The sequence below is a fragment of the Limulus polyphemus genome, unplaced genomic scaffold, assembly GCF_000517525.1.
Source record: "Limulus polyphemus unplaced genomic scaffold, Limulus_polyphemus-2.1.2 Scaffold7528, whole genome shotgun sequence".
NCBI lineage: Eukaryota > Metazoa > Arthropoda > Merostomata > Xiphosura > Limulidae > Limulus > Limulus polyphemus.
In genome coordinates, this window is record NW_013673138.1 from 610 (window position 1) to 14150 (window position 13541).

The 13541-nt window shown below is 31.1% G+C and overlaps 1 protein-coding gene across 2 annotated transcripts; it reads left to right on the plus strand.

Moving 5' to 3' along the window:
• The first annotated feature begins 1509 nt into the window (after positions 1 to 1509).
• LOC106474681 (serum response factor homolog) lies at positions 1510 to 10394 on the plus strand. 2 transcript variants are annotated; one of them, XM_013935372.2, is made up of 3 exons: positions 1510 to 1961; positions 5934 to 6194; positions 8632 to 10394. In XM_013935372.2, the coding sequence occupies exons 1-3, from the start codon at positions 1623 to 1625 to the stop codon at positions 8710 to 8712; spliced, it is 681 nt and encodes a 226-aa protein (XP_013790826.1). In that variant the 5' UTR covers positions 1510 to 1622; the 3' UTR covers positions 8713 to 10394. The 2 variants fall into 2 exon arrangements, with proteins under 2 accessions (XP_013790826.1, XP_022258696.1); XM_022402988.1 differs by having other exon boundaries at positions 8974 to 10394.
• Positions 10395 to 13541: the final 3147 nt, after the last annotated feature.

The following is a 13541-nucleotide window of genomic DNA, read 5'->3' on the forward strand; positions in this document are numbered from 1 at the left end:
GAAAATCGTTCAAGTAAACACATCTTAGCTTTGCCTTTTTGCAGCTCTTCACTAGTTGGCAGTTAATCGAGTTTCTTGCAGGGAAGCTAGCATGAGACATCCAAGAATAAAAAACTGTTTTTTTTTCTGTCAACTAAACGGGTAATGATCTGGGGTTTCCCTCCCCTCAGCATTTTAGCATGAGGGTGGAAGAGTTCACGTGCATAATAGTGTGTCATGTGCAAACCTGGCTTAAGTTCTTATTGAGTTTTGTATTAAAAGCCTGATTCTCCTTTGTTGATAACATTTTGATGAAATTTTTCTGTGACTTAACTTTTAGAAGTCTTGTTTTTGCTAAGAATGAGATATTTTCTTTATTACTTTCTTTTGCTAACATTTATATTTTGCTGAACTTTAGGTTAACTTTTGGTAATTTTTACATCTTATTTTAACTTTAGGTAACTTCGTAACTTGGTATCTTTCGAATCTGGTTCTAACTAATTACTCTGAGGGAAATCAGTGAAGGGGAAAATACAAAATACAAGTGTAAGTGTGCAAAATACACGCCAAATTTGTGTTTATGATACAGTTCGATAAGACGGTTTTACAAAAATATATATTATATCATAGTTCTAAACAGAGCTTTTCCTCGGGATTTTTTTAACTGCACAATCATATTTTAACTCTATCATTTTTAAATACATGATGTCTTATTGCATCTCATATATACAGGCCTAGTAACAAATAATCCAAAAAAGAAGAAGAATATTCTATTAAATACATTTATTTATCAACTCTGGAATGGAATTATATAATCCTAACTATGTTTTTTTTTTAATATTTATCCACTTGAACTTACATATATAGGTGAAATTTCAACCACACAAATATTTTAAAGGTGTACAATTTGTGATCAACTGCACACCAGGAAAACCCCTGATTCTAAAGTCCTTACACAAAACACGAAACTTTGTACATCTTACATACCAAAGGGCACAAACAGTTACAGTTTACAGCAAAAAAATGACACAATAAAAGTATTTATTTGAAAAGTATTTTTCTTATTTGAATATATCAATACGTATATGAAGAAACTGTAGAAATGTAAGTTAAAATACTTATTATCTTCAATATTCAACAAAATTTTTGTTAATTTTATATTACTTAGTCATTTGGCTCTAGTGGCAGTCGTCCAGCAACAACATTAATAAGATTGAGCAAATACCTTACACTCCTTATCGTCTTCCATATATGGCCACGTATTCCTTATACGGAAACACGGTTTTCCAAACATGGAGCCACCGCCCTCCCCTGTTAACATGTTTCATATGTATCATTACTCGTTTTAACATAGATTTGTTGTTAATGCGTTATTTATATCATGGATAACAGTTTATCTTCTTAATTCATTAGTGATTCGTATTAAATAAATTAAAATGTTATTTTGAAACAATTATAGAAATTCATATAGTTACGTAGAACTATTTTTTTATGCATGAACACATCATTCCACGAAGCTGTTAGAGCATGCGCTTTTTTTACTCGTGCTCTCATATTGTGTAATTTAGTGTAAGGGTTGAATGTTATTTGTGTAGTAGAAGCAGAACGAGAACGAGTGAATGGAGTGAAGTGACGTGATAGCAATGCAGAGAGTTTCATCAGTTGGACACGAATCCAATCACGCTGGACTCATGATAGAAAATGTAGACCCTTTAACACAAGGATTTAGTGGTGACAGTGAAGAAGACTCAAGGGAAGAAGATGCGGGTAGCCCTGGTGGCGAAAAACGAACGGCTGAGGCAGCTGGACTTCCTGGCCGTTCTGAAAATGAAGGCGGAAACGCGTCGGACAAGTCAAAGAAAACAACTCCACCAAATGGGAAGAAAACGAAGGGTCGTGTAAAGATAAAAATGGAATTTATCGATAACAAATTGCGACGATATACAACTTTCAGCAAAAGAAAAACTGGAATTATGAAAAAGGTTTGCGTATTTACCAATTAAAAAATTTAAAGTTGAATTGTTGATCAGTTGTGTTTTTCTTATCAGGTCGGTGATAAGTTTATGACGGTGTTGGCGAAACTTGAAATTGTATATAAATACTTTTTTTGGGGGGTTGGGAGAAATATTTTTGTCCTTCTTTTACTTTTTTGGCCTTTAGAATCGTTAAAAGGTTTTTCTTTATTAAATGTTATTGGGTTTTTTATGCATTTGTGAAACGTGATGATGAACAAAAGTAACACTAACAGCAAAAAATGTTTGACACTTGTGAAGTAGAAAAAGATATTTAAATGTTAATACTTGAATGCTTTGGATTATACAAGTTCCATCTTCAGGAGCCTATTTTAAATTAGTCTTTTATAATGTTTATACAACTGTGTTCACTCTGACACAAGTTGTAGGCCCAGGTTCACAAGTAACATTTTAATGGAAATTCCTTACTAATAATAAATAATATTACTATGATTAACATACAAATAAACTAATAAGTTCACAGCTAATTGATAGAGTAATTGAATATAAGAAATAACTAACACTAACCTGAATACTTTATCTTCTCAGTCATTGAATGAACTGAGCTTTGTGCTTCACTGATTGGCTGGCACTCGCACTAACTGCTTACTCATATTTGTAACTTTTACCTTGTCTAGTTCTTAGTCGCACTTAGTAAGGCTTAACCTCAACACCCCCCAGCTAACATCGAAATTAAAACGTTGAAAATACAGTTTATATCATATTATAGCCAATTCTGCTTACACCTAACTAGTGATAATATAAATGTTTTTGTTTTTCATTTAATCTCAAGTTACATTATGCATATATAAATTCTTTAAAAGTTTAGTATTACCAGTAACTGTTTTTGAAGACCATGTAAAATTTTTATATCTTTTAAGTCAGATATAAAGTTTTAAGTTAATAGACTAATAGCCACTCTTAGCCTAAGAGCATCTTTTTTTATTTGGCCTTATTTGATCAACTTCAGCATTCTTCATTTACCACTGAGTTCCATATACTTGGAAGTGTGGCATATGAAATGTTTATTTTCAGCCTGCTTTCTTGAATTAGTAAGAATGTTTCAAGCTTAATTGTTTAGGCTTAAATTGTAATTAGTCATTAATTAGCATAACATAACTGATAGACCACAAGGGAGCTGTTGGTTTTTCAAGGCTGTCCTTGCACATCCTCCCTTGAAAAAAATAGAAACTTAAACCTACCTGTTACTTTTCAGAAAATCCCCCCCCCCCCCAAACTCCTGTAAAATGCTAGTCTCCACTATTGGCAACAATTACTTATTCCATAAGTCCGTCACTCTCTTAAAAAAACTATACTGTCTTAACACTAGCAAAGCCTGTCTTTTTCCAAGTCTTAAACTTGGATCCCTTCATATCATTATCTACAAAAAATTCCTTTATCCTGTTGATCCAATCAATAATCTTGTCAACTTCAATAAGTTCACCTCTTATCCTTCTTTAATCAAGAAAAATTAGAAACCTTAACCTATCTCTATAATATAACCCTTCTTCTCCTGAAATCATCCTAATATCCCTCCTCTGAACTCTTTTCAATAAGTCAGTTTTATTTCTTAGATTAGGAGACCGAAAATTTAAACATTATTCCAAATGAGGCCTAACTAGTGATTTGTATGGAGATGATTACCTCTTTTGACTTCAGTATGTCTGTAAATATATTACAAAGTTCTATTAGCTATATAACTAGAAACAAAACACTGATTCAATGGCCTGAGTGATTTATCAACTAATGTGCAAAGTTTCTTTTCTTCGGTCACACTACTGTGTTGGTCCCCATCTATATTTAACACGCGATTCAAATTATAATCCAAATGCATTACCTTGCACTTAATATAATTAAAGATAATTTGCCAAATATTTGAATAAATTAATATGTACCCTTTCTTTTAATTTAAAACACTATATATTCTGTGTAACTTGTCACAAAAACTTTGTTAGTTATCAGTTTTGGTTGGATGTACTGTACAAGATAGGAATGCCTTCTTCATGAGGGGTTTGTCACCTTTGAATTTTAACTAAAACTGGGTGATTAGTGGAATGTGATAGTCAGTTAATTGTGATGCTCATAAGTTGATTACATACACTCGTTGATTGAACTGAATAACCCTGAATTAATAAAAAATAATGAGAAATCACAATGGTCATATTTTGATTTCTTGGATAGTTGGAATAATCAAAAATGGTAATAAATGGAATTACTTGGTTATTTTATGTAACACTCATCAGTGTGATCAGTGCTCTTAGGTTCTGAGTTAATTGTACTGCTCTAACTTGAATACCATACTTTGATTTAATGGATGTATAACTATTTTAGTTGGTTCAAAAGTACAGTTGATATTAGTATTAGTTCAGTTGTGAAACAAGCTATGAATAAATTATATTTAATACTTTTCATTTTGTTAACATTTAACCAGAGTGAAAAATGTCTCGAGAATGCAAGCATTAATTTAACTTAAAATTAGTTATATACATTTTTAGCATAGTTATGGGAGTATATGTTACCGAAGAGTTCTCAAATGTGGCTTTAGTTTTGTGCAAATTATATATATGAGAAGTAATGGTTATTAATGAAACAAATCACATAGCTGAAAAAGCAAAATGTATATAGTTATATACATTTTTAGCATAGTTATGGGAGTATATGTTACCGAAGAGTTCTCAAATGTGGCTTTAGTTTTGTGCAAATTATATATATGAGAAGTAATGGTTATTAATGAAACAAATCACATAGCTGAAAAAGCAAAATGTAGGAGGGAAAAAAATTTACAAGAATAATAGAATTTATCAATATTAACTTCTGATCAAAATAAACTATCTGTGTAGTTCTAAATTAAAAATGTAAGCATAACTAATTAAATACAATGTTCAAACTATATTGCTCATACTGCTAGAATGCACTGCTTCATTAGGTGGGTACCCCTATCGTTAAAAATATTTAAATATACAATGCTATAACTTTCCAAGTGCTTAATTTTGTAACTACACCCTACTTCTACTCCCCACATTGCCCTGTCATGTACTTTAAATTTTTTATTGTAAAATGTCTGTCCAATTATGTATAATGAGTCCTGATTCATTTCATTATTTCTTTTTACACACTTCGATATAAAAATTAGTTTTTTTAAGAGTATAACTATGGTGTTTACTGATATAATCTTTCTTTGTTTTTCTTGTCTACTAGGTTGTGAGATTTGTTAATAATTGTCTACGTTTTTATTTTATTGATACTTAACTGTGTGTGTATGTGCATTTTAATCTGTTAAGTTAGCTGCATTCCCAGTTTAAACCATTATTTATTAGTTTCTACTTGTATATCTAACACAAAGTACATGTTGATACCAGTTTCTCTGCAAACTACAGCTGTTATTTAATTATCATGAGATAAAAATACTAGTTTAAGCATACTGAAATACAAAAAGTTGATTCAAAGCATTTATTATCCTACTATGTGGATTTTTGTATTATTTTATATTAGTTGAAAATGTTTTTTTAAAGCAAAAAACAGACTTTAGTAATCCCAAATTTTGTCATAAAAATATACAATAATTGTTATATTCAGGTTAAAAAGAAACTAGAAATGGAATTTTTAGTGAGGCATAGTAGTCATTTTAAGCTTTTGTGATTGACTATAGTTTAAGTTTTATATTGTATAACTCTTCAAATTAAGGGGGGGAATTCTACTTTAATTTGTACTTGTTTTTATTTTTTAAGCAACTGGACATTTAACCCACTTTGATTATACTAATTAATTCAACAAAATCTTTACTTATGATTTAAACTGCAGAATGAACAACTTTTTTAGGAGTATTAGTAATTCCTTCTAGACACGCACGGTTTTTTTATAACATTTGTATACATACTGTAATAGACATGATCTATTTAATGTTCATTTTAATTGCTCATCAGTGTACTTCTCCATTATCAGGCTTACGAGCTGTCAACACTGACAGGTACCCAAGTAATGCTGCTGGTAGCTAGTGAAACTGGACATGTTTATACATTTGCTACTAGAAAATTACAACCTATGATCACTAGTGAGGCTGGAAAAGCATTAATTCAAACTTGTCTAAACTCTCCTGATCCCCCGGCTGGACCAGGTGGCTCGGGGCCTGACCAGCGGATGAGTGCTACTGGTTTCGAAGAAACTGAACTTGTCTACAGTGTGAATGAGGATACAGAAAACAAAGTAAGTGAAGTAACATTATATATTAATAATGGTAGAGTAGTATTTGATTATATGTGAAATACTACATATTAACAAGGTTTTGTATATAACTTCTTTATACTTAAGTTTAATGGTTGAGAAAAAAAAGTTATGTAAAGTGGTACATAAAACACAACATATATATATTTAGTAATCAAATGCATGCACTCAACTTTTCCTCACTCGTTTGATTTTTCAAGAAGTTTTGGGAAAAATCCAGATGTAAATTGCTAGACTACAAAATGTCTGTAAACATCAAATGCTGGGTAAAAAAAAATCCTCCTTGGGGATCAGAATGGATTAAAAAATAACTTAGTAAGGTTTTATCCTGCCTTTTATATTTCTACAAGTTACCTATTTTTAAAGTTCAAATAATATTTTTTAGTTAAGTGGGTTAGGGTAGAAAAACAGATTTTGTTTTTCAGAAAAATAATTTTTTTATATTTTAAAAGTTTTTATGAAGTGAATGGAATTTAAAATTTATTTCGTCATCTTCAAAGTTAGACTTTAGAGACATACATAAAACAGTATTGCTGTTAGTTGATGCAGTGTTATGTCTGTACCCACATACTTCTGAGAAAAGTATCTTAAATGTCAATAATTGTGGTGCTGAAGCTATGTTATCTTTTAGTTGTGGTTTTTTGCAATGTAGCAATAAGGATTCAATATATTTTGTGTGGGTAATATCAGGGTTTAAAAATATGGTAACCACTAAGATAATTTATCAAATATATTTATTTTCTTTTGTGAGTTTGCAAACTTTTTTTTTAAATTACAGTGTAAATCCTATCACTAATAAATATTGTATACCCGTACAATACAGCTTTAGTAATTTACACGAACCACCAAGGAGACAAAACCAGATAAATGTAACTGGCATGCGATAAGGATATAAAGTGAATTTGTAGCTTCTGAGTTTATTGTTTTGTATTCTTCCAAATAATATTTGATTTTGTAAACATACAATTTAGTTAGTTTTACTCAACTCTTAAAAAACCTATATATTTGTAACTGATAATATATCTTTTTTAACTATGAATCTCTGATTCAACTAAACCATGCACGGATAAGGATATAAAGTGAATTTGTAGCTTCTGAGTCTTATTGTTTTGTATTCTTCCAAATAATATTTGATTTTGTAAACATACAATTTAGTTAGTTTTACTCAACTCTTAAAAAACCTATATATTTGTAACTGATAATATATCTTTTTTAACTATGAATCTCTGATTCAACTAAACCATGCACGGTGTTCCACCCTCGGGAGGCACACATTCATATTTCCTCAACTCTTGGAAATTTTAATGAATATGTACTGTTGTTTGAAGAATTCAACAGTTTGTCAATCTAAAAAAATGATTTGGAAGAGATACAAGGATTTTATATTTTGATAGATGAAGAAATTTTTTACTAAACTTTACCTGATGTCATGGTGTTATTGTAATATAATATATGTAGATATTCTTGTAAAGTCATTAATTATCAGAAAGTGCAAGGAAAACCAGAAGATTTTCTGTCGAGGTTGAACAGGTGCCAGAAGTATCAGATTCAAAGCTTAATTGCAAGTGGAAGATAGTAATTAAATGTGTAAGCAGTTCAACAGATGTATATGTGACCATGATGGAATACCAGTTGCAGAGAAAACAAGTCATAAAAGAGACCAGAGAAAAATTTCCACTAGAAAAAATACTGTAAGAAAGCGCATCTGTCTACGAACCAGGAATGTCTAAAGAATCGTCAGGAGACATGAACAGCCATGACCAGAGCAGTGAGAGTGGTGAGATAATATAACTATGACCTCTACATCTATAGAAAAAGCAACATCAAAAAGACTCCTCAGGGCAAGTCTTACATATCCATATATTTTATTCCAAAATTCCAGAATCTCGTATGGACCCTACTTTGTTACCCAAATTACACCATTTGGTAAGGTTGACTCAGAGATTCTTTGTTAAATATTTTAAAACATTTACTACATTTTCTGTGTTATTAGTAATGTTATTATAACTACTCAAATTGTATGTGCTACAGGAATTAATTAAGTTCCAACTACTTGAAGAAAGACAGTTCTACTAATTGCAGTGCTAAGTAAACTAAAGAAAAAGTAAGCAAGAAAAGGTCCGGTGCTGCTAGTTGTTGTGAGCTGCTTCTATTCTTCAACGATATAGTGATGACTGGTTGTCATAGTGGTGCATAATTAGCGTTGGCCGCTCACCAGGGCAGTGGCCATTCTCTAAAACCAGATGGGTTGAATAAGTAATGTGAAAATGTTAAACAAACAAACAATAAAAAAGTATAGAATGAAATAGGCCAGCCCTAATTTGCACCATTATTGACTTCATAAAGAGACCTGAACATTAGACGTTTGCACTGATGCATGTTTTTCCCCTTTCTGTTTTCTCCTCCCTCCTTTCTGCAGATGTCCTACCACCAGCCCCAAATGTACGCCCAGGTTCCCGAATACAACATGCAGAAACTACCCCCTTTCTATACAATTTAGTGTGGACCTCGTTCGACTGACAACTTTTGACATCCAGACCAGCGAGACGCAGCAACAACGACCAGTTCAGCACCGGACCTGATGCACGTGTAGCGCCGGGCGCCGCGGTTCTCAGGCACACCGCCGAAAACCTTCGCTTCTCTGTCTTTGTCCTTGAGATTTTGTCAATGGTTTTCTCTCGCGGGGTTTAGACGTCTTTCCATATATGGCCAGGAAGGGTGTATCCATTTCCTTTTATAGTAGTCTTCGTTCCCTTATTAGTCATAGCCGGCCTTGCTGGAGGGCGCCATGTGAAAGGCCAAGTGCCCTAAAATGGAAACCGGCTTTTTTCTGTGGTATCGGTGGATCCGGCGGGACCAGATTCTCCTTACTAGGAAGTCGGCTGGACCGTACTTAATCACATGATCTCTGCAGCTACAAGTTATCAACGATTGGTGGATTAGAACACACAGATCAGACTTTTTATTGTTGTTGTTGGTTGATAAATGTTGTGCCGCACATGGAAAATGTCGAAGCTGGGTTTTGACATAGCACATTCCATGACAACGAATTTATGGATCATGTTCATTTACGTTCAGTAATAAATTTTCTTTTTTAATTTTTTCTTACTATTTAGATTTATTTTTCGAATGCTTAGGAGAAAAAAAAAAGTGTGGTTTGAGTTGGTTAATACCTGTCTTAGACAAGGGCGGCGGGTGGGTTTTATTTTCTCTTACTTTATTGGTTTGGAATTAGCCTATGTGGCTTGTATGCTTTGTTAGTTCTCGTTTATAACAAAACAAATTTTATATTAATAAATGTTAGTATATTTTTGTTTACAAATTTCGTGAACTTTAATATTTAACTGATTGTTTCTACAAGTGCCATTGATTTTTTTGTTGTCGTTACCAGCTCGCCAATATCTAGAACAATATAGTTTTCTAGGAAAAGTTTAACTTGAGAGAATTGGCATAATGAAATATTTTTTTTATTAGAGTTATATATGTAACATGTAATATTCATACTTATAAGTGTTATTCTTAAGAGTAAGGATTTGCTTTTTTTAATATAAGAAATTCTTATCATTATATTTAGATTATATTTTACTTATTCGGTAGATTTATCTAAATGATAACGGATATTAGAAGTCGTGCAAAGTAGGTCATTGAAGTAATTAATTTAGTTGTTTCTCTTGTTCACCTAAATTCATTTAGATTTTTGACCTCTTACAGTTACATTACTTATAAAATAACCTGCAGTGTTTTAAAGGTAACAGTCGACTTAGTGCTATGTGTATTTGTAACCAGGTGAAATGATAATAAGCATTCCAACCTGACTTGTTTCAGTCAAAAATTGATGCCATTGTAGTAGACTCTAGGGATACATATTTCACTTTCTTTTGATCTTATATGTCCTTTTTTTTTTATAAAGAACAAAGTGAAAACTTTTTATTTGTGTGTAACAGAGTTCAAAGTTGCAATTAGGGAACCTTGTTGGTATATGAGTTTTGAGACTAAAATTATTAAGCCATATTTTTGTACCAAACGTGTACTGAAATGTTCAGAATATATTTACCTAAACTGGCTGGTTTCCAGTTTCAATTTTGGAAGTTTGAGAGCAATGTCATAAGGAAAGAGTTATTGTTGGAAAGGTTACATTTCTGTAAAACTAAGAATATTTTATACAATAAATAAATAGTTTGAGCCTGTGTTGAGGTGTGCATTATTTATGTGAAATAGAAGCAAGCTGAAACTAATATTCTGATTTCATAATATAAACTAGTAACAGACATGCTTATTTTGGAATGTTAATTACATTCGAAGTACCCACAAGTGAAAGGAAAGGAGAGTATGTTATAATACTTCAACCACACTACATCTGTCAAATCTAGTGCCAATGAAGTCTTTTTTTTTTTCCAATGCTAGGGCTCTTCAAGTCTGGGATACACCAGACATAGTAGTGGTCTGTATATCATTTTTTTTTCTGAAAAATAACTGTTATGGTGTGAACCAGATTAAACAAGTGACTTGTAATTATTATAAATTTTGCTTAAATTATTTACAAGTCAGAATGTTATGGTAAGAAATATTAACACAACGTAATTTATTTTTATTTTAGGACCATAATTGTAGCTTTAAAGTTAAACAGTATATGTGGTTGTTGAACAGTATGTACAGTTTACATTGATAGGTAAATGACTAAGCATTTTGCAGTGCTAAAAAAAAGTTTGAAACTTGTACACATCACGTATTATTAGTTTCACAAAACTCTAGATATCAGTGATATGCTTGCACACACACCCACACTGTTTTACTATTTCTGTTCCTTTAATGTTGTTGTTGTTGTTACCTTCAGTGTAACGTATATATATATTATGATGACCGTCTGCTTATAGACTTGGAGATGTTTCAAAATAGATCAGTATTTCAATGTTCAATAAACCTCAAGTTATTGAAACATAAAGTTTAAACTATATCTATTGTCTGGCAGTTTTGTAAAAAAATTTACTTCTTAACTTTCAAATAATATTTCAGGAAATTAAAAGTAGTTTCTTTTTTCTTTTTTTTTACTTTGTTAATACAAAACTGATGTCAAAGATAAGCATATTTTTCACTGTCTATAAATAACATGAAAAATTATTAAGTTTTGTACTTAGAAATTCCTTTTGCAAATTTAACTTTAGATATCACGTTTTTTTTTTCTTACTGTTAATTCTCAGTAAAAACCACTTACAAAAAAAAAACTCCTAAATGAGAGTGAGTATTACCATGAACATCTATCATTAATAGCTGTACTTGGTCATTACCAATATAGAAAGAAATACTTTCAATCCAAATTGTTGGTGTACAAAACATCTTGATGAAAGTTTGGTGTCGGGAATATGAAGAGACATTGATAGCATTATCTTTTCTTTGTCCACAGTGCGATGACAGGATATATAAGTTACACAGAATTTGTATTTGCATAATTTCTGGTTTTGTCTGTCAGAACATTGTCTCTTCTGCTTCCTAGCTCTTCATAAATATCATCTTGGCTTTACATAGGCCCATCCATCAACCTAAAATATAAACATTCAGGTATGGCTCTAGCAAGGTTTTGCACCTACTATGGCTAACCATTCAGACAATTACCACCAGGAATGTTCTGCCAACAAAGGAATTGTTTATTTTCACATTTGTATAGCTAGCTAGTAAAGATTTCCCTGGCTGATATAGTAGGATTATTTGTGTGTTTTGATATCCTACAGTATGTCAGTAAGCAAACAGTATAATGTCTTTTATATTGTTTTTCAACCAGTCACATTTCCATTTCAGTTTTAAAGCCCTACTATTTGCATACTGTTGTTTTGTCTTTGAAGCACAGCCATTTTTAACTACAGTAACTTGGTTGTCTTAAGGTGCTAAACAGCTCTCCTTCAGTCCTCTTTTGTATGCCATAGTAACAGATGTATCAGTTCATGTTCTCACTTGAGAATTTACTCAAATATTGTACATGGCCAATAGGTCTGGATGTACCAGAACCCAATGTAAGGGTCTGGAATTGTTGAGCTATTTTTTTTCTGATATCTTGGCCATATGTAGCAGTGTGTGTGTTGTATAATGCATTATTATTTTATTGCTGATGGTTTTCAGGCCAAAATATCTCTTAATACTGGGTTTTGTTACCTAAACTTGTATTTTTCTCAACAAGACTGTGGTAAATTAACTTTACTATGAAAGCTCTCACTGTATAAGAAAAGTTCAGATTTATTAGCTTTTCCATGTTTATAAAAGAATAAATAGTACTGAATTTCAAGGTATTATACTTCTGTAACTTAAAATGTGATCAAAATGAATAATTCATAATTTTCAGTTTGCTCTCTTCCCACTCGCACCAAGAAAGATAAAGTAGCAGAAAATTCATTTATATCTATGTGCATCCTGTTTAATTTATGGACATTTTGAATTTATTTGTAACATACATACATATAAAGATATATTTTGCATACAATTAAATAATATAGCAAATGTAATTAATTTATTTTAACACCACAAGATGGCTGTTTAAATTTTCATTATTTTTATAAAAATATTTTCCTAAAATTTGTGTGAAATTATTAAAAAAAGATAGTATTGTATAATTACTATACCATTATTTTGTTACATTTTGTCAACTTTTCTTCATTAGGTGTTATAATGAAAGGTTCTTACAAACTTGTTCATTCAAAACTACAAAATGGCACTCATTAAAAAAAAAATAATAATAATAAAAAACATACAACATTGTTTCATAGCATATCAGTATTACATACTGAACAGATATTTTTTAATCATTCTGTAGTTTTTCACACAGAAAATGTTTTATTTGATCTATATATTTATCCTTCAACCCTTTATTTTTATATGACCTAAAGGTTTTTGAAATTTATAAACGCGTCTGTAGCTTATAGGATTATTATGTCAAAAGTAGAGAGCTGTTTTTTGGTAATACATATAAAACTGTTTCATATATAGTAATATTATTATTCAGTGATGTAAAAGTTTAATTGATACAAAATTTATGATAGCCAATGATTTACATATTCTTACATCTTTATATTTCATTGTTTTTGTTAGGTAATAAAGGAAAATTATAAGATACACCGAGAGAGACGCTCTGTTACAAAATAATTCTTAAAATCAAAATATGAAGGCCAGTTTAAGTTTCTGTTTGCTACCACATGACATAGTTTCAAAAATATTATTTGCTCCTAAGTAATGTTAATTATTAATATTGTTGAAACCAATTACCAATTTTATATTTAATTTGTAGTGTTACGCCTCCAGTCGTTAGTTAATTTTCCGTAAATTCGTTCCGACGAAACTTTTGCG